Here is a 20,851-nt window from a genome sequence, read left to right as displayed (position 1 = left end):
TAGGGTCGCTTCATGCTTTTTAACTTACAGCAGGTAGGAATGAAAGCATTTCTGGTCTTGCACAGTTAGGGTTCACAAAACAACTATGAAACTTGAAAGCAAGCAAGCATGCAAAGGGAGCTCAGCAGTAGGATGAAAGCAGTCCGGTAATTAGGACAGGGAACCTCGATTCTGAGCTGAAGGGTGTGTTGCAAACAGAACACTGAAAACTCCTTGAACGGTCTCCTGGATTGATGTTTTCTGTGCACTGCAGAACACTATGAGAAAAGACACACACACACAAAAAAAAAGTGGGTGGGAATTAAACATTCTGATATCCTTCTGGTTTCAGGGGATTCAGGAGTTCTTCAAATATTAATGCATTCAGAAAGATTAATTTGCAATGGAGCTGTATAGATCTATTGCACTCTGGAATTTCACTTATATAGAATAAATTGATGTATATAAGCAAGATACTAAAGAGCATTCTGAAATTACGATTATCAATGTTTTTGTGGGAAACACTGGTCATTTAACTTTTTTTAAAAAAATAGGTTACAATGTAGATCTCAAATTAAAGAAGAAAAAGTACTGCTTTTTTGGACATGCTGTCTGTCATAGGGCCTACATAATTTCCAAAAGTCTATTGTGGTTCCAATACATATTATTTTATTTCATTTAAGGCTTTTTATCCCATGTTTCAAATGTGTTCCCAGAGCTGCTTATAAAGTTGAAAAATAAAATATACAATTGAAATACACAAGCTTTACACATACTGAACATCCTGAGGAAAAGGAAAATACACCCCAAAGATTTAAATACACCACCACTTAAACATTTCTCTTTATTTATCTACTTATTTTCTTAAAGAATTTTTATCTTACTCCTTATCCCAAAAGGATCCCAGAACAGTTTACAGATTAATGAAAACAAGACACTTTGTGTCCTCAGGCTTCAAATCTAAAAAGACACAGAAGGAAAGAAGAATGGCGAGAAGAAGAAAAAAACAAAAACAAGAAAACTCCGCCATCAATTCTTAATGGTATGTTTTTATAATAGCCAGCTGTGATAGAAATGGGCTGCTCACAGTTCACATAAAAGGTATTAGTCAGAATACATGAGAAAGAGACCAGAATAAACACACTCAGTAATACTACAACAATGTTTTGATGTAATGATGTCCAATAAAACTGTTACATTAGCAAAAAAAAAAAAAAAAAAAAAAGTTCAAAGACATCAGCTTACATGGACTGTGGCACTCAGAATGGATGTGTATGATACTACCCTCGTAGACACTATTATGTAAACCTTTGCTGTAAGTATAATATCATATACACCTGAAAACCCATAAACCTTCAAAAATGGTATGGGATGAAGTTCTGGTTCCCTGAAAGCAGCAGCTATACAATGTACATGTTTGCAAACAAGTTTTGTCACAATGTGGTAAATGGCAGATGTTCTACATTGACAACACAAGAAGTTCAATGTAGAACAACAGCCCTTGCTCTGAGATATGTTTGCTTGAGTCTACAATGTCCATCTGTAAGTAGGGGAGTGACATATTCAGGGTATGAATAATTTCAGTTAAGAGTATAATGATATATAGACTTACTGCCTCTGCAAAGCTTGCTTAACTGGGAATTTTTTCCCACAGTTTCTGCATTTAAATTCCTTTTCCTCACTGGGTTTTTGGTGTAATGTTTGAAGATGTTCAGCTAAGATTTCCTGGCTGGCAAAACTGGATTCACAGTTAGGACAGGCATGGTCCTCTTTACAGTTAAGAGAATCTGCACAGCAGAGAGAAAAAGTCATAGAGAAATCATTTCATAAAGGCACTAAAATCAGTTAAACCTTTGTAACACAGCATCTCATAAAGTTTAACAGATAATTTCCAAGAATTCACGATGATGTAGGATCCACATTATTTTTAATATTTTCAGAGAGGACGTTTTTGCAATATTGCATTTTGCAATTCAACTAATATCTGAAAAGAGAGAAGTAATTCAATTGTGCTCCTTTCTTTTTATCTGGATAGCTTTTCTTCTTAGGAAGTGAAATTTGTCAGTGATTTCTAAGTGCGAACTCCAACTCAGTTTCCCCATTTCTCTAAATTTACCCTGCTAAAATAACCAAGTCTAGCATTCTTTATTTGCAAGGAAAATATGTGGAAACAAGAGTTCAGAAAACTGTAGTCCAAGTATTTTATGGACTGGATCCAGATTTAGTCATTATGAGCACAGAGCCACTGAAATTAATCAAACAACTTTCAATGGTTCTACTGTAAGTACAGTGGACCCTTAACTTATGCAGGGGGTGCGTTCCAGACCCACCCCCCCACGTAAGGCGAAAAATGTGTATGCTTGAGCCTCATTCAATATAATGGGGCTCGTGCTCATGGCGCCGCACAGCACACACAGCATGGGTGTGTGCACCATTCATTCTTTTATTGCACAGCTTCAGCGTAAGTTGAAAACCACATATAGTGCGCCCACATATGGCACGGGTGCACTGTATAACTGGCTCTGAATTGATTTCAGCCACCAGTTCACTAATAATCTGAAATGTATGTAGAAAGCTCCACTTTTATTAATGCAGACAGCTACAAAGAAGACACATCACTGAAATCATTCCTTTCCTTCTGTAGTCTAACAATATAAAACAAAAATACTTTGTTTTACTTAAATTAAGACAGGGTGGGCAAAGTGCAACCCTATTACTGTTGTTGGATTCCAGCACCCCACAGCCTTAATCAGCACAGCCAATTGTAAGGAATGCTTGGACTCGCAATTCAATGGTGCAGGACAGACCTCCCTAAAAGGGCAGCCTGCCAGCAGTCTAATTCCTCCAGAGGGAAACCGCAACCACCAAACTGTGCAGTTTCCCTCCGGAGGAAAAAGAACCTGGAAAAACTGGGTTCTTTTTGCACCGCAGGTCACATATCGTGATGTAAGTGACGTGCAATGCCGTGCAGACGCCATGCAGCGCTTATGTCACAATGGTGGCACCCGTGTACATGGGACGCTGCCATTGTTACACCACTGCCCTGTGCTAGGGTTAGGGACCATGCGGTTGCCACACGGTCCCTAATCCTAAAATCAGTGCCAGCATGGCACATTTGCACTGTCTGTACCACGCCAATAACACCTGGATGGCTTCCCTAAACCCAAATTTAAGTTGAGAAATTATTATTATGTGCCTCTAAACAGAAGTGGATGCTTCCCATTCTCTTTAATTACACTGTACCTTTTTCACTAGTTTGTTGTAAGTCTTTATGGCTGTTGTTAGTATTATTGTTGCTGTCATCTTCTTCTTGGTTAATAATTACTTCCTCCTCTTCTTCCTCTACTTCTTCCATGTCACTGTCAAGGTAGCCTATCAACAGTTCGGTATCTGTTTCTATATCCTCAACAGCTAGATAGAAAATGTTTTCTCCTTCCTGTTAGAGAAAGTAAAAGATTGGACAACTCCTTTTGAAAAATCCACATTTAGATTTATTTTGCAAGCTTTCAAGTTGAAACATGAATAACATATTGCTCTAAATTTCCAGAGGGGCAGCGTTGTCAGTCCGTTGCAGAAAAATCAACAGAAAATCTTGTGACATCGTGAAAGTTTATGCCATAACACATTTGTTAGCCATTAAAGCACTCTTTGTTTTTTTCATGTTGCTTAAATATGACTGCTAGACCAATCTAGCTATTTTTTATCTGGATACACTGGAAATAATTTAAATGGTTTTGCTACACTGTAGAGCTTTCAAAAGTTACATTACAACTACCAGATTCTCCCAGCCACTGGCTCTGTTGATATCCAAAAAACTTAACTTTTTCACTATGTCTCTAGACTTTTACTGCAATCACCAGGACAGTTGCCCCTCTTTTAAGAACCAGATTGCATGGCCTCACTTTCATGGGGTTGAGTCAATATTTATGCAGAACATACATGCCTAGGAAAGAATAACAATACCCAAGGAAACAAAATGGAATCACATTTACCTAGTGAAGACTGCCAAGTACTGTCTTAAATCATAATACATATCTGATTAGCATTCAGTGAAGTTAATTGAACCTTGCTTATAGTGTTCATACTTATATATTTTGCGACAAGCTTTGTGAGATATGATAAGATAACAATATTTAATTTTCAATTACTAGGATTCACTGAAACTGCCAACAGAAGATATCACACTTCTAAAGCATAGTTAGGTCTGTAACGGATTAAAATGATTTATTTATGAAATGGCAAAAAACTATTTAATTTGATAAATTTGAGAAAACCAGCCATGTTCAAGAACCAGATGCATATTTGCTTTTAGATCAATGATAGAATGGGAGAAGAAAATTAATTACATATTTTCTTCAATATGTGTCTTTCACAGTAGAGTCCAGATAGCTATCATAATACCATGGCTTCATCAAAGACTTACTTTTTCCTTTTATGGCACTGTTGTATATTCCAGGAAATTCTAATTTACCACAATCTAAATTTAAGATAAATCAAGTTATAAGGTACTGACTTTTCTTCTGATGTAAATCTACTTTTTCTTGTTTCAAGGCAACATATGCCTTGGCACAGAAGTCCTTCAGTGTACCATTTTTATTTTTTCCAGTTCATCTGAAAACAAGCTGCCTATGCACAGTGATCCTCCTTGATTTCCAAGGGTTTACTCCTTGATCCATGGTTACAGTTCCATCAAGAGCAATTGTTTGCTGCTGGCCTGGGTATATGAGGAAGCATTCTAGTTAAAGAGTTGCCCTGATTTCCTAAACCATCTATGTCAGAGCAGGCAGCTTCAGCAGGCTCAGGGGCATATTTTCTTCCCTTAAAACCCTTTGGAATGCACAGGGACTGCCAAAAGGACGGCCCAAATCAGAAATGTCTGGAAATCCACTGTTCTGTGTACTACTTAGGAAGAAAGACAGGGGTCCAAAACACACTGCAGAAATAATCCAGTTTGACACCATTTTAACTGGCTCAATGCTAAAGAATTCTGGGAACTGTAGTTTTGTGAGATATTTAGTCTTCTCTGTCAGAGAGCTCTGGTGCAACAATATACTACAATTCTCTAGATTCCCTAGCACTGAGCCAGGGCACTTAAAATGGTCTGAAACTGAATTGTTTCTACAGTGTGTTTTAGACCAGGATGATAGTCCCAGAAGGATCACTAAACCTCTGAAATGCCTTTGAGGTTTCTCATAGAATCATAGGTTAGAATGACTTTATTCCACAGAGGCCACCTAGTTGAACCCCACCTTAGAGAAAAGATGGACATAATGTGGCCTGCCAAATGTGCTTGATATGCAAATTGTTACCTCATGATCCAGCTCTTCAACTTTTGATACCAAATTAATGTCAAAAAAGGATGTTTTAGATATATAGCCAAAAGGGGACTCCCCAGTGCAGGAAACCAGCCATGCCATATTAGGAAATCTTGATGGCTCAGCATAGGAGCAGCAAAATCACTTATTTGAGATGAGAGCACTCAAGATCAAAATTAGCATAATCCCTTTACTAAGGAATGTGATGGTAAGTGTTGGACCTGGTGATTTCTTGTATACCGCAGACAAAGGAGTCTTCTTCTGCAAAAGACATTCTTTTTTTTTTTTTTGAACACATTCATAATGATTGCACAATCATTCTTGTATATCTCATGCCATTCTTCTCCTGTGGGAAAGTCATTTAACTCTTGGAAAAGCCATTTAACTCCTGAAACACTGCCCCATTTCTTGCACAATAACAATTTGGTCCAGTTTCCAGTCAGGCAGAAACTCTGTCAGATTCAAGACTCATTAGTACTGCTTTCTGTGCCCCACAGCAAGCATACTGAGTCGCATTCAACTCCCAGCATTCTCCCAGATTGGTGTCTGGCTTCTGGATCTGGTAAGCATTGTCCACTGCAATCCTTTAATTTACTATTTGCTACCACCTTTTTATATATCTTACTTCTTGAGTGTGTGTGTGTGCTTTGTGTGTGTGTTGTAAATTAAAATAATTCAGAACCTGCTCCTGAGGTTCTCTGAGTTTGGAACTGGTATACAAAGGCTTAAGATCTTGGCTTTCTGTTACCAAAGCCTTTTCTCTACTTCCTTTTGAATTCAATCAATTAAATGCAATTTATAGGTGCCATCTCAGGATCCCCTGCAATTTAGGTAATGATTTACATGAGCTTTGAATTAAATGTTCAAGGGTGAAGAATTCTCTGAGTTGTAGTCCAATAACATCTGAAGCCACTCTTTGTGCACTTTTGCCTTAAATCATCCCTTTATGTCATACTTCTGTCCCTCAAACTGCACCTACATTCATAAAATCAGATCCTGCTTCAGTTTCCATTTCTGTACAGACACTATACACTTCTTATTAACAACAGAGCATCTACCACTGCAGCCTTGATGTTTTTGCCTTGAAGCTAGACTATTTTAGAAACAGTTCTGAACCAACCAATTCTGTTCTTCCTCTAAGGCCAATGTTGGATTAAGACAATAAACTTCCATTGCAGTGATACTCAGCAAACCCATGATCACACGTAAAAATGTTAATCTATGGCATAGCTAGTAGGTGCTCCTTTTCAGGGAGGTGGATGTTAGCCAAAATTTAGACTTCAATATTATGTAATGACCTAATGCCACATCATGGCAATGTAGGAAAGTGAGTGGCAGTTACATGACTCAGACCCAACTACTGGGTTGTGTCTGAGTCACAACTACTGATCACAATTCTTGCTGTTGCCACCACAACTGATACATAAGACTATCAAGACCAACACAGTGAGGTAGACTCAAAGGGTTTGCCCAGCAGCCATTCTGACAAGGATCCCTTCCAGCTCAGAGAGTCAGACCTTCATTGAAGAATATAGGCCTTAGGTCCATGCTTGTGTCTTGTTATTATCACTTCATTAATTTAGCTTATGTGCAGCACAGGATATTCATGGGAAATATTCTCAAACTTGCCTTTAGCATTCATACATACCTAGAATTCCTCCATGCTGTCTTTGCGGATTACTATTCTTCTTCCCTACCCAATTCCTGCTTGTCATTTAGGTTGAGAAATGGAACCCTTGTACCAGATTTATTATAGTGTGGACTGATTCTCAAATACTCATCTTCCATTGTTACATTGGTTAAGTATGGCTTTATACCACTCATCCATTATGAAGCCTAGCCCTCCCTCCAGTCCATCTGCCTTGGTCCAGGCCTTGGAGGTAGAGAGGAACTGCTGGACCTCTTACCCTTTCCCTCCACCACCCCCTTCTCCTTCTGTGTCTTGTCTTTTTAGATTGTAAGCCCGAGGGCAGGGAATTCGTCTAACTAAAAGATTGTATGTACAGCGCTGTGTAAATTTACAGCGCTTCATAAATAAAGGTTAATAATAATAATAATAATAATAATAATAAATACTGCATCACAGCAAATACCTCTTTTCCCATTAACCTTTGCCATTAAATTGTTCCAATTTGCTGAGCTTATCCAGGCCACTAGAAAGGCTGGTGGTTAAGAGGGTTTCAATACAGCGAATTGGCTGTGATTCTGTTTACAGAGTTTTGACATTAACAACCAAGGGGTCTTCACCACACAGTAGTCATCAGCATATAACATTTTAAAAATAATAAAATGTACAATCAAATGCAGGATTTTTTTTATTCACAGATTATTCAAAACAAACTTTTTCCAGCAGGTTCCAACAGGTTCCAACATTGTAGTTTTTTATAAATTCATTGTTCAGTTGATTGACAGGAGCAAAGACTGAAGGTTTATTGTGGCTGTCAGACTGAAGAAAATTTAAAGAAAAGGGCCATGACTTCATAGCTATGTGTCTTATCCAGTCTTACGACTACTCATTCAATTTGGCAGTTTCACAATAATTTGATTAACCACTTCCCTATTTTGCAGGTCATTCACAAAATCTATCTCGCATGCTTTGAAAAAGGTGCAAGACAGCACAATTGCAACATTTTCATTATAATACATTCACAACTTTGGCCTCAGACTTTGAAAGCATTTATAAATAGTTGCTATAGTTCTTCAGAATTCCTAGGGCACTTTAGGCTACAGTTTTTCTCCCAAGAGTAAACAACACTGGGCTGAAGCAGATGGGCCAGGAAACCATGGGCCAAGCCTGTGCTTTCCTGGCCCCAGGGTTCACCTGGTTTGGTCCCTGGCTGAGCGTAGGGACTTGTAACTGTTCAGACACTTGTCTCCATGCTGACCAAGGGACCCGGGACCAGGGCACCACTTATTACTTTAACTGCTGGCATGCTGTCTGAGAAGCCCCACAGTCACCATGTATGAAGCAGAAATGGGGCACCTGCTGCACCTACATGGCCCAGTGCCCCATTTCCATATCACACATAGTGACTAGGAGGCTTCTCAGTCAGATTGCCAGCTGTTAAAGTAAGGAGCACTGGTGGGGGTATAAATATCATGGTTTGCAGCAGAGTTTCATGGAAACTCTCTGCAAAACTAGGTCTTTTAAATACTAAGGTAAAGACTACATTTAATACTAAGGTAAAGACTATTTATCCTGGGATCAGGTTGGAACATGTCTCAAAAGGCAGGATAAAGCCTGATTCTGCCCCCGGTATTTAGGCCTATGTTGTTTAAACTAGATGGCATGAGGTCAGGGGAAAGCCTGGCCTTGTGTCCTGTGCAGCCTAAGGCCCTGTGCAGTCTGGCCTTAAAAGTCGGGTTGGGGCGGAGTCGGAACGTAGTGCCAAAGGAGCGCTATAAAGCCACGGTGCTGCGGCTATCAGGGCAGACAAAAGGAGCCACTTTTTGTGGCTCCTTTTCATGGCCTGGAAAAACCAAATCAGGGCCACATCATGCGGTGGCAATGGCGTGAGGTTGCCATGGCCCTGGTCTGACCGTAAAAGGGGCGGCTGCAGGCACAGCCCCTAAGCCAGTAAGACTTTCTTCTGAGTAGACCTGCACAATTAATCTGTCATTACCTTTGGCGCATTACAGACCGCCCGTTTGGGGCGGCCTGTAAGCGGCCCTTTCCCCGCTGTATCGGGACCTGAGCTGCCAGAACAGCAGCCTTCGAGGCCCCGATCCACCGCTGTCCAGGCCGCAGGGAAGCGGCAAAAGGCCGCTTCCCTGAGGCCTGGAAAGTGGTGTCCTTAGGGCTTCATGCCCCAAGGACACCCGATGGCGGCGGGGAGGAGGAGAAAGGGGCTGCTCAGCCCCTTTCTCCCTTGCGTCCCTGGCGCAGCTGTCTAAAGGCTGCACCAGGGATGCAAACCTCAGAAGGAGCTCCGTTTTGGAGCGCCTTCTTGCACCGCAGAAAGGGTGCTCTAGGCGCCCTCGCACGGCGTGACGACATCACCACCGCGCCGCCTCGTTTGGAGGCAGCGTGGTGGTGAAGTTGTAATGGCGGCACCCGTGTAGAATGGGCGCCACCATTTTGTACGGACTGGGTCTGTACTAGGGTTAGGGGCGTCAAGAAGTGACGCCCCTTTCTAACCCTAGTACAGACCCAGTCCGTACTACTAGGCCCATCTGTAATGGGCCTTAGTTACTCTGAAACTAGTCCATGTTTAGCTATATGCTTGAATTTCATACACTTTCAAATTATAGTTTTGCAGCAATTACAACATTATGGCATTCTTCTCACCCTTTATCTAAAAATATTTGTATACAACTCAGTTCTAGGCATGTGTTACTGAACAAATGGATCCCATGCAGAACACTGGATTTACAGCTCCTATTTTATTTTTAAAAGTTTTCTTGGGAACATTACAACTTTCCTTTTTCAAGCAGATGCAAGGTAACACTGATTTATTTTGGTATCCTATTTCTCTATTCCAAAGACTTTGTGTAACAGCATGAAAGGCATTAACAACAACAAAAAGCCATCAAAAGGAAATAAGTGCAATCAGGTGTTAAAAGGAAAGTGTCCCAATGGTGCACAGTTCTTCTCCTGCTGCAGAGGAAGAACACTCCATGCCCAAATGTGTTTCTGAACTATGGGATTGAATGTGTTTATTTCAAACTAGCTTTTCCAAAGATAAGGAAAATACACAGACGTTAAACATGAAATGTTGAGGTAGGTTTGATTGTACCTTTTAGCTTTGCCTTTGACTTCATGTTTTCACATAGCTACTAAACTGTACATTTGTTCAAAAAATAGGTTGAACATCACTTTAACACATCAATCTTTGGTAAAACCAGAAATCTGTTTATACCTAGGGAAAGATTAATCAGATTGAGCCTGCTTGTAAGCTCCTGCACTCTGGACATTAATTCGGTGGTATTTTAGTTATTTCAGAATATTGGGAACAATAAACAAATACTACAATACTCTGGTATCCTATGAAAACGATATTACCTTACTCTTGGACTTGTTCATAATATTTTGCAGGACTACATTGATGAATAAATGAGTAGTTTTTTGGGTTCAATTTGTTTGTTTCCATATATTTTTCAGGGGGTGGGGGTGGACAAAACAGTAGCTCTGTAATATTCTGGACAACAGCTCCTACAGTTCTTTACCATTTCATGTGCTGGCTGGTACCCCTGAAAATTGATCATCTGGAGTGCCAAATGTCTGCCACACTTGTAAGATTTAAGCTGTAAGCCTATGCAAAGTTACCTGGGAATAAGGCACACCAAAATCAACAGAGCTTGTAAGCACTCTTGTAAAAGATTGAGTTAAAAGGATAACAATTCACGGAAATTACCTGGATAGCAGCCAAGTTCTTCTGCTCCTGAGATGGTGCTTCATGTACAAAACGCAACCAATTAGAATGCCTTGGATTGCTGGCATCCAGGACATAAAGCACTTCACCTTTATTTCCACGTACCTGAAATTGCAAAAACCACTGAGCAAAACAAAACTTTGCAGAACACAAATGGAAAAGATGAAAGACTTTCACTATAAACTTGTTGCACAGACTTCTTGGGTTCTTTGCTTACACTATTATGGTTAGCAGGAGAAGCAAACCTATCCCTTCCCCAGGAATGGGCCATATTTTATTCCCTTGTTCCACATACTGATGCCTCTAAGAAGTTAATCCTCTTCAAACTCACAGCCCCTCTTTTTTATCCTTTCCAAATAATTAATAAATAAAACTTTTATTTATATTCCACTTTTTGTTAAGACAATCAAAGCAGCATTTCCTCTACACATTTGCCAAAAATGTTGGGAACATTTCACATTGCCCAAAGTGGGATGACTTCCTTTCATCATAACCTTCATATTCTATTTCATATCATTGACTACTGCTATCAGAACCACTGAACAATCCATTGAGGTTTTTTGTTTGTTTTAATTTTTTTTAACTCTCTATATATAGAACTTGGATTCCATTCCTATTTTACTTATTTTTTTTAAAAAAGAGGTTTAGTCCATCCTACTTTTCCCCCATATTATCAGTTGTTCAGTTTTTTTTCCACTGTAAAAATATCTAATTTCAACAATTTTTAATACTTTATCCTGAAGAAAATAATAAGTTTTATTTATAAACCGCTTTTCCGCAGTGATCAAAGCAGTGTACAGATAGAAATTGCAATGACAGAATATAAAGTGAAGACTAAAAATCATTATATAAATTTCCTGACAATTTGTTCATTTATCTATACACCTGTCTTTATCTTCCTATTTCTACACTGCCAATTTTTTTTTAAGCAGAAAAAATATGCAAATCAGAGGTAGGCAACTGGAGGGGGTCCAAAAGCCAATTTTCTGTCTCTAGGATTCTCTGTGTGCTGCTAAAACTGCTTTTAAAAAGACTCTCAAATGTAGTCCAAATTCCATTTATAGTTTTGAACAGACCTACACAAGTTGGCATTAGGTAAGGGCTGAAATTATAATAGGCTAACTTCTTCAGGCCGTAGTTAGGTTTTAATTAAATACTAATTATATTACTGATCTCCTCCTCTACCCAGCCCTTTCCTCAGGAGAAAGCCGAGTGGCAGAAGAGTCTTGCTTGCCCTTCTCTTCCACCTGGACTTCTCCTTGGGAAAAGGCTAAGCAACAGAGGAGCCTTGAAGGGATAACATTTGCCTCTCTTTCTTGTACACTGCCTGGCCTTCTCAGGAGAAAGCTGGGCAGAGGAGGAGCCTTGCAGGGCGAATGTTTGCCTGCCCTCCTCTACCATCACCTGGCCTTCTCTTCAGGAGAAAGCCAGACAGTGGTGGAGCCTTGAGGGGCAAGTATTCGCCTGTCCTCCTCCTTCACCTTCACCTCCACCACCGCCACCCAGTCTTCTACTCTAGAGAAAGCTGAGCAGTGGAGGAGCTTAGCAGTGCAAGTGTTCAGCCACCTCCTCCTCCCACACATGTCCCTCTCCTAGCTGCATCTAGATTAGTGGTTCTCAACCTTTGGCTCTCCTAATGTTTTGGACTTGAACTCCCAGAAGTCCCAGTCAGCTTGCCCAAATGATCAGGGATTCTGGGAGCTGAAATCTAAATTGATTGGAGGACTCAAAGTTGAGAACCACTAATTTAGATGGTTTTTTCTGATGTGGAAGTCTTTTTTGCACAGTTATGCAGGTTCTTTGAAGAGGGCATTTTTCAAGGCTCATAAGCACGTCTAATTCCCCCAAGGCAAACAGCATTCTCAAGACTGCGATCCTATATTATTTTACCTAGTGGGTGGGGGGCAGGGATGGAGAGGAGAGCCCTACTGAACTCAGTAAATTCTGAGTAGAGTGCACTGTAAATAACCTGCATAGTGCACTGTAAATAACCTGCATAGATTCTTCATCAGTAGAGATGGAACAGGGTAACTAGAGAATGAAGATACATTGCAAAGCCTGCACATGCCATGGATAGCTGTAAATTTCTATTACTGTATGTCGCCTTCTGAAGAGACCCATTCTTCCCATTTTTGCTAAGAAATAACATCAGTTATGTTGGATTAGGCTTCTCTAACATGGTACCCTTCAGTTGTGTTGGACTACTATTCATGTCATTATCAAACACATTACCAGTTATCATGTTTTCTTTGTATGATAGGAGCTATAGTGTAAGTCATCCGAAGGCATCAGGTAGAAGAAATCTGGGATGAATAGTTCCCAGACCATGCTTCTGATATACCTGCTGCTATTTTGACTTTGTTCTACAATAAGGTTGGGCTACTTGTGGTTCTCCAAATTTTATTGTATTCCTTCTTTTTACAGCCTCAGATAGAATAGCCAAAGATCATGGATGAAGAAGAGTACACCAGTGGTTTAATACTGGACTATGATGCTGAGAAATCCAAGAAAACCACTGGATGACTTTGGGCAAGGCACACTCTCTCAGCCTAAGAGAAAAGTTATTGCTATAAGGTCAAATAAATGTTTCCAAGAAAAACCCAGGATAAGGTCAAGATAGAGCCAACATAGTGTAGTGGTTTGAGCATTGCTATGAAAACCAATGTTCGAATTCCTACTGGCCATGGAAACCCACTGGGTGACCTTGGGCAAGTCACATTATCTCAGCCTCATAGGGAGACACTGGCAAACCTCCTTCTGAACAAATCTTGCCAAGAAAACCCTGTAATACTGTTTTAGCCTTAGTGGCACCATAAGTCAGAAATTACTTGAATGCACAAAACAAACAAAAAGGGGTCACCATAGGTCTGACCTCACTTGAAGACACAGAAAACCAGCAACAATATGGATGATGGCAATTGAAGTTCACTAGTATTGGAGGATGTAGGCTTCCCCACACCATTCTACAGTAGTGAAGGAATTATTCAGCTTTGCTGCAGAGGTCAATAAAAATGAGGATTATTGATCTACGCTGATATTCACTAGAGACAATGATGTTGGGCTATTCAAAACAATGTACAGTATTGATAAAAATAATGGAAGATCTTCTAGAGTTCTTTGCAACACTGTTGCTGGCAGTTTGCCCAAATTCAAATGTTGGTTGGGAAAATGCAAACACATCTGTGGTTTCATTAGCACTTTCAGTTCCTATCATTCCTCTTCATTTGCCTTTCAAAATTCACATCTGCACTATTCCTCACAGCATGTAGCTATAGCATTTCCCAGCTGCTGGAAGATAATGTATACCTTTTATGCTTCACATTGCAAAACAAAAATAGAGCCATTCTTAGGATCTCCAAAGGAAGGTCATGTTTTAATAACATTCACCATATTTTAACTTGCGTCTCTAAGACCTTGGGAACCAGTAATATCCTTTTGCATTGAAAAGTTTATGTATGACCACAGTTTTGAAGATATTATAACATTATTCCTCATGATGAGTTTTTATATTGTACAGAAACAGGAGAAATGGAATCAGTTTTTAGGAAGAAATGATTAGCCCATTAACAAATCATTCCCATATATATCTACTCTAAAGTGAGTTCCACTGAATTCTTACTCCCAGGCATGAGGGTACAGAATTATAATCTAAACTAGGGGTGGGTAAATGCTAGCTCTGGTGCCATAAGCATCCCCCTAAGTATGTCTTCGTGACCTACAACATCCCTAGAATCTCCTGTCATTTTACTGGATCAGAAAAAGGGTGAATTGCTATTCCTGGAATTTTTTTAAAAATCACTTTCAACATTACAGAATGCTAAACACCATTAAACATTCTCATTTGGAGAATCAGAAGTGAGGTTCTGGCAACTGGGGAGTATTTTTCAGTAGTTTGTACAACCCCCCCCCCCCCCCCCGATGTTTGTGGAACATAAAAGTGATCCCCTGACCTAATCTATAAACCCACCACATTATGTTTCAGATGGGCTTCTCCCAAAAGGAACGAGCTACCATCAGGAGAGGCCCCCAATGAGAGCCATTTAGTTTTCATGAGTCAGCATTGAAAGGTAAAGTGAGAGTATTCAGAAATATTATTTTACTAATGTGGGAGCAGCAATGCTGTCTGATTCTAGGTTGCTGGACACCACCCCATCTAATACCCACTATCTGACACTGATGTTTTAGCATCACCATAAGTGGTGGAGAAGCAGTTGTGTTAATCAGTGAGTCAAGATTTGGCAGCATCACAGGGACATGAGGACTGCACAACACATATGTAAGGAAATAAAATGCCCATAATACATTGCCCACAGATTGTGCACACCTGTTTCATACAGATTTCCTTTAAAGCACCAGACTGAATTTTAAAGTGCCTACTACTGTAACAGCCTGGACACAGCTGATTTCCTGTTTTAAGTCACCAGGACTGTGGTGATCAAATCATCATGTACTAGTCTGGGATTGGGGGAAGCAATTGGATTTCTTACACCTGTTGTAAAATCTGCTCCTTATTATTTCTCCATGCTTGTTTTCAAAAACATTAAGACTATATTCCTTTCCCTCACCATCACCATCCCACATCCTGTTTTTATAATCTGTTTTGTGTGTGTGTGGGGGGGGGGGGTTTCGGGCTATATGGCCATGTTCTAGAAGAGTTTCTTCCTAACGTTTCGCCAGCAAACGCCAAATCTGTTTTTTAATCTTTTTTCCCTACTGATTAAGCTTGGAGAAGACTATTGTCCTCAGCCTGCACAAGGATGCCAAACAATTCATGGTCCTTTCATTTATAGACTACTTTTCCTTCAGGGCACTCAGGGCCAACTATGTCATCCTCATGCACATGCATATATTCCTACATTATCCTTCGAATAGTCCTGTGATGCAAGTTAACAGCTGTACACAAATGAGTCAACATTTGAGCCTGTGTCTTTGTAATTGTAGTACAACATGCAGACCCGTCTTTTCCTACCCTTCATCAAATATAGCAAACATGGTCAGGGCTCAATGATAATTAAGAAAAAAAGGAGTTTGGTTTAGTGATTACAGCAGCCTTCATTGTCATGGATCCCTCCAGATATTTTGACTACCAGAAAACATGACCAGGGGTCAAAGATGATGATAACCAAAATATTTTGTAGGAAGCTAAGTTAAGGAATGGTGCTTTAACCACTGTACCATGATCTTTTTGTCTTACTTACTCTTGAAAGGGCAATCTTATTTCTTTATTGACAGACACTGATAGACAACAAAAGGCCTGGACAGACCAGCACTTTGTGACAGCCTGGACCTAAACTAGGGTTGTGCAGGGGCTGAGCATTTACACACTCAGAAACTCTCCCGCGTGGCCTGGGCACCATCTTGGCATGCTCCCATAAAGATGGAGCACGCCATGATGACACCACGCCACTCATGTACAGTGCCTAAACGGTGCTGTGCATGAAGGGCATCACAAGGGCATGCCATGGCTCTTATGGCGCCTGTTCTATGGTGCAAATAGGAGCCACGTTTCGCATCTCCTATTTGCACTGAGTTGGGACATGACACGCGGTTGCCATGTCCCCAACCCAGCCTGAATGGGCTGTCTGTCGAGCCTTAAAGTCGAACAAAAGACATATCACTATAACTAAGCTGAAGAAAAACCACATTAGAATGAGCTTACTTGAAACTGTTCTTATCTTTAAAGGAAAAGAAAAGAAAAACGAAGTCATCTTGAGGTCCAGTAAGCAACATTAAAGTTTCTTCAATTGATTTCTCTTTTCCCATAGAGAGATTCCACCCCCCATCCCCCGGGACAGATTTATAAATATAACTTATTTATGAAGATAACAGGATTTGTATATGGTTGTGCAAAAAGCAAAATATGTTCCAAAACGTTTTATTTCATACATGCATTTTGTGTATGTATATATATATATATATATATATATGAACAAAAATGACTTTGTTTGGGACAGGGAAGCAAGGTCAGTGTTAATTCTGGCGTGAATATGGATGAAATTAAAGCGATCAAGTTTCAAACCAGTTGACATTTCCACAATAGCACAGGTTTATTCTGTGTTTTCAACATGAAAGGACTGAAAGCCTGAAGGGATTGCTGAAGTACACAAAACATTAGATTATACTAAGCAGACAAGAAATGCAATCATGAAAATTGGAACCTTCCTTAGGAAACTTGTTGACTGCAGCACTATACACAGTCAGGTTGCTCAAGTCTACTGACACTGGCTACATACTTGTGAGTAAGTCCCACTGAGAACAATGGAACTTCAGCACAAACATGTGCCTGAGTATGCATAGATTTTAAAAAAAAAAGACTTAGTGGTTAAAAATATTACCCTGAATTCACACTCAAGATTGTATCCATTTGCAAGATTCTGAGCTCACTAAATCCCTGCATTCCTCAGTGGTGTGGTTAGATTATTAATATTCCCATTATGCAGATGATGACTCAAAACAGAGGTGATTTTCCCATGCCATCCAGTAGACTCACTGATATGTGCTGCAGTTATTGTTTTTGTTGTTGTCATTGGTTTTTGTTTTATTTTGTTTTGTTTACTGAAAAGCAGCCAGTGACTCCTCCTTTCCCAGGGTGACACAGTATATATATATATATACACACACACACACACATACACATACATACATACATACATACACCCAACTCTTTTCCAGGCAAGCATTCTCTGAAGATGCCAGCCACAGATGCTGGCAAAACATCAGGAAGAAACTCTTCTAAAACATGGCCAGACAGCCCAAAACCTCCACAAAAAATGATGGATGCTGGCCATGAAAGCCTTCGATTCCACATTCATTCCTTAGTTTATTCATTTATAATCCACCTTTCTCCTAATAATGAGACTCACAGTGGCTAACAGCATATTAAAAACAATACAAATTAAAAACTATACAAATGTCATTAATAAAAGTATAAACATGTTCTTTAAAAAGATTTCTCATTTTCACGGGGCCCAAACAGACAGGCCAAAATAAAGCTCCTTGGTTCACTTTGGAGGTATGCTGTTTAAATGATGCTTGCATCCTAAGAGACCAGAAGCTGCACCAAAGCCACACTCCAGTCCTAAGGACCTGAGTCCGGCTTTGGTGCAGCTTCTAGTCTGTTAAGATGCATGTGTCATTTAATCAGCATACCTCCAAAGTGACCCAAAGCAGCTTTATTTTGGCCTGTCTGTTCAGGTTGTCAAGTCATCTCCAACTGTAAGGGACAGTGCTCATCTCTGTTACTAAGCTGAAGAACCAGCATTTTCCAAAGATGACTTTGGTGATCATGTGGCGAGCATGACTGCATGGAACATTGTTACCTTCCCACCAAAGTGGTACCTATTTATCTACTTGCATTTGAATGCTTTCAAACTGCTAGACTGGTCACCCCATCAATTGGCACTTGCACTTCCAACTGCCAACCTTCCAACCTTACGATCATCAGAATTGGTATCTTAACCACCACATCCCTAAATTGTGTGTTATTTAAAAAAGCAATTAAACAATTTAAAAAGTTAAAAAATTAAACATGAAAAACTTGAATAATCATTTAAATACTGTGTTTGTATATGTGTGCCTTCACTTATGCTGAACCATAATTTCACAGGGTTTCCTTAAGCAAGTAATAATCAGAAGGGTTTTGCTAGGTCTTTCCTCTGAAATATAGCCTACAGCAGCCGGGATTTGTCGGTGGTCTCCCATCCAGGACTCACCAGGGCTGACCCTGCTTAGCTTCCATGATCAGATGGGATCTGGTATCTCTAGGGTATTTAGGCCCTACAAACCTTAAAACTTGTATCATGCTTCCTACTACCATCACCCCAACTGTCTTTGCAGTGCTGTCATTATTGCAGGAAGCCCCATGGAAAGCACTGCACATTAGGAATCCCTTCAAAGCATCCTAGAGCAATAAGGTTTCTGTTGTAGACAGAGCGTAAAAATGGTACGGATTTGACATATTCCCCAATATGGCTCAAGAGGCCTATTAGATCACTTTCCTAAGCCTGTAGTGAAATCAGGTTGGGTTTGGCCAAAAGTAATAGTAGTAGAATGCACTCTGCTCTACTACTGAAAGCTATGGATGTGAGCTGAAGTCAAATACTTTGCAGCCAGTAAGAGAAAAATGTCAGCACAACATTGATAATAAACAGATGGCTTCCTCGGTAAACATATTGCTTGCAATTTTGGAGACCATTTGGTGGATGGTTATTAAATAAGAAATGCAAGAAACTACATTCCTATATATACAGCAAGGGGGAAAATATTCCGTGACTAGACTCTTAATTTAATTTTGAAACAGAACATGTGAGGCCTCATACTGGTTGTTCTTAGTGGCTAAATGTAAGCCTTGCACTGATCTTGAAAATGTTTGCCTAGAACAGCCCATTCAATTCAACAAAGTTTGCTCGATAGAAGCATATAAGGAATTATTTTAAGGGGCTACAAAAATGGGTGAGGGGTTGTGGGCTGCTATTGTGTTCATGTCATGATATTTGGTGTGCCACTGTTGGAAAAGACAGCTGAACTAGACAGGCCTTTGGTCTGAACCAGTGGGGTTTTTCTTATGTTTCAAAAATATAGAAACTTTTCAAATATTAATGTGTTATTTGCCATAAAAACTGGCACATAACATGTATGCTAACTATATTTCATAGAATCATAGAGTTGGAAGAGACCACTAGGGCCATCCAGTCCAACCCCCTGCCATGCAGGAAATCCAAATCAAAGCATCCCTGACAGATGGCCATCCAGCCTCTGTTTAAAGACCTCCAAGGAAGGAGACTCCATCACCCTCCGAGGAAGGAGTGCATTCCATTGTCGAACAGCCCTTACTGTCAGGAAGTTCCTCCTAATGTTGAGGTGGAATCTCTTTTCCTGGAGCTTGCATCCATTGTTCCGGGTCCTGTTCTCTGGAGCAGCAGAAAACAAGCTTGCTCCCTCTTCAATATGACATCCCTTCAAATATTTAAACAGGGCGATCATATCACCTCTTAACCTTCTTTTCTCCAGGCTAAACATCCCCAGCTCCCTAAGTCGTTCCTCATAGGGCATGGTTTCCAGACCCTTCACCATTTTTGTCGCCCTCCTTTGGACACGCTCCAGTTTCTCAATGTCCTTTCTTGATCAAGAGTAGATTGTAAATCTTTTATTAGATTTTATAGTATTTGATATTACATGACAGCAGAGTTGGCCATCATGGAATCTCACTGATACAAGTTCTATCTTCTATCTGTATTTTTTAAAAAAGAATATGACCATCATTTAAGAGTAATATGTTCAAATGATTTCGTGATTATGGATAGGCTGATTATGTATATCACAGGAAATACAATATGAAAAAAATTTGGGGGAAATTAGAAAAACTTTGGTGCTAATAGAATTGTTTGCTGGTTTATATCTTCAAAGAAATGTTTGAGCAAGTATATGTACATTAATTAATTATATATTATTAATTTGCTTGCTCACCTTTTTTGTTTATTTTGTCTGTATTGTTTTGTTTGTTTGGTGTGTGTATATATATAGTGCACTGCGCCAACATGAGCATGAGCTCCATTACTTCTAATGGGCTCAAGCATACGCAGAATTTCTTTTATGCGGGGGGGGGGGGAATGGATCCTCCATGTAAAAAAAAGGGGCCTGTGTGTGTGTGTGTAGAGAGAGAGAAATATGTTCACTGTGTTTAGGATTCCACCTTATATTTTTTGCTATGACCTTGCCTGATAGATTGGGTTAGTCTGCCTGGATAGAAAGGACATAGTTCTCTTTGCAAAAATCATAAGACTACCTGCTTGCATTTAATAGAAAACAGCCTGTGTTCCTTATATTGACAAAATACCAAAATGGTCAAAAACTAACTACTAAAACAAACACCTTGGCCTCACCATGTAGATGCCAAATGAATGTTAAGAAATGCCTTTTCCAGCCACATCAGAGTAGCAGTTTCCTGTTGCATGATCAGATGTGGATCAGCCACTTTTTCCTCTCTCTAAGAAATACAGGTAACCATTCTTCAGAAAACTTGTATGTTGAAATACTGCTGAATAAACAGTGTTTGATCTACACGGGTGTTTTATCAGGAAAGTGAAAATTAGATCAACTGAATCAGCTATTAAACACATCAATAGGAGGTGAAGGTGAAATAGCCATTTCAAAATTCCCCATGGTAAACATGATGTTTCTTATAGG

General features: G+C 39.8%; 1 protein-coding gene across 3 annotated transcripts in view; it reads right to left on the bottom strand.

Annotated features, from left to right (window-relative positions):
* The window catches only part of PRDM5 (PR/SET domain 5), a 106,500-nt gene that overhangs the window by 76,289 nt on the left and 9,360 nt on the right, over positions 1–20,851 (bottom strand). For 2 of the 3 annotated variants that reach the window (XM_042466454.1, XM_042466455.1), the window contains exons 3-6: positions 10,649–10,771; positions 3,223–3,415; positions 1,592–1,766; positions 165–257 (exon numbers count right to left, since the gene is read on the bottom strand). In XM_042466454.1, the coding sequence (XP_042322388.1) occupies positions 165–257; positions 1,592–1,766; positions 3,223–3,415; positions 10,649–10,771 (584 nt within the window). The remainder of the gene's footprint in view (positions 1–164; positions 258–1,591; positions 1,767–3,222; positions 3,416–10,648; positions 10,772–20,851) is intronic. The other variant, XM_042466456.1, reaches the window with a different exon arrangement.

This window comes from Sceloporus undulatus, chromosome 5 (assembly GCF_019175285.1).
Source record: "Sceloporus undulatus isolate JIND9_A2432 ecotype Alabama chromosome 5, SceUnd_v1.1, whole genome shotgun sequence".
In the NCBI taxonomy this organism is placed as follows: Eukaryota; Metazoa; Chordata; class Lepidosauria; order Squamata; family Phrynosomatidae; genus Sceloporus; species Sceloporus undulatus.
This window is presented reverse-complemented; position numbering and strand designations above follow the sequence as displayed.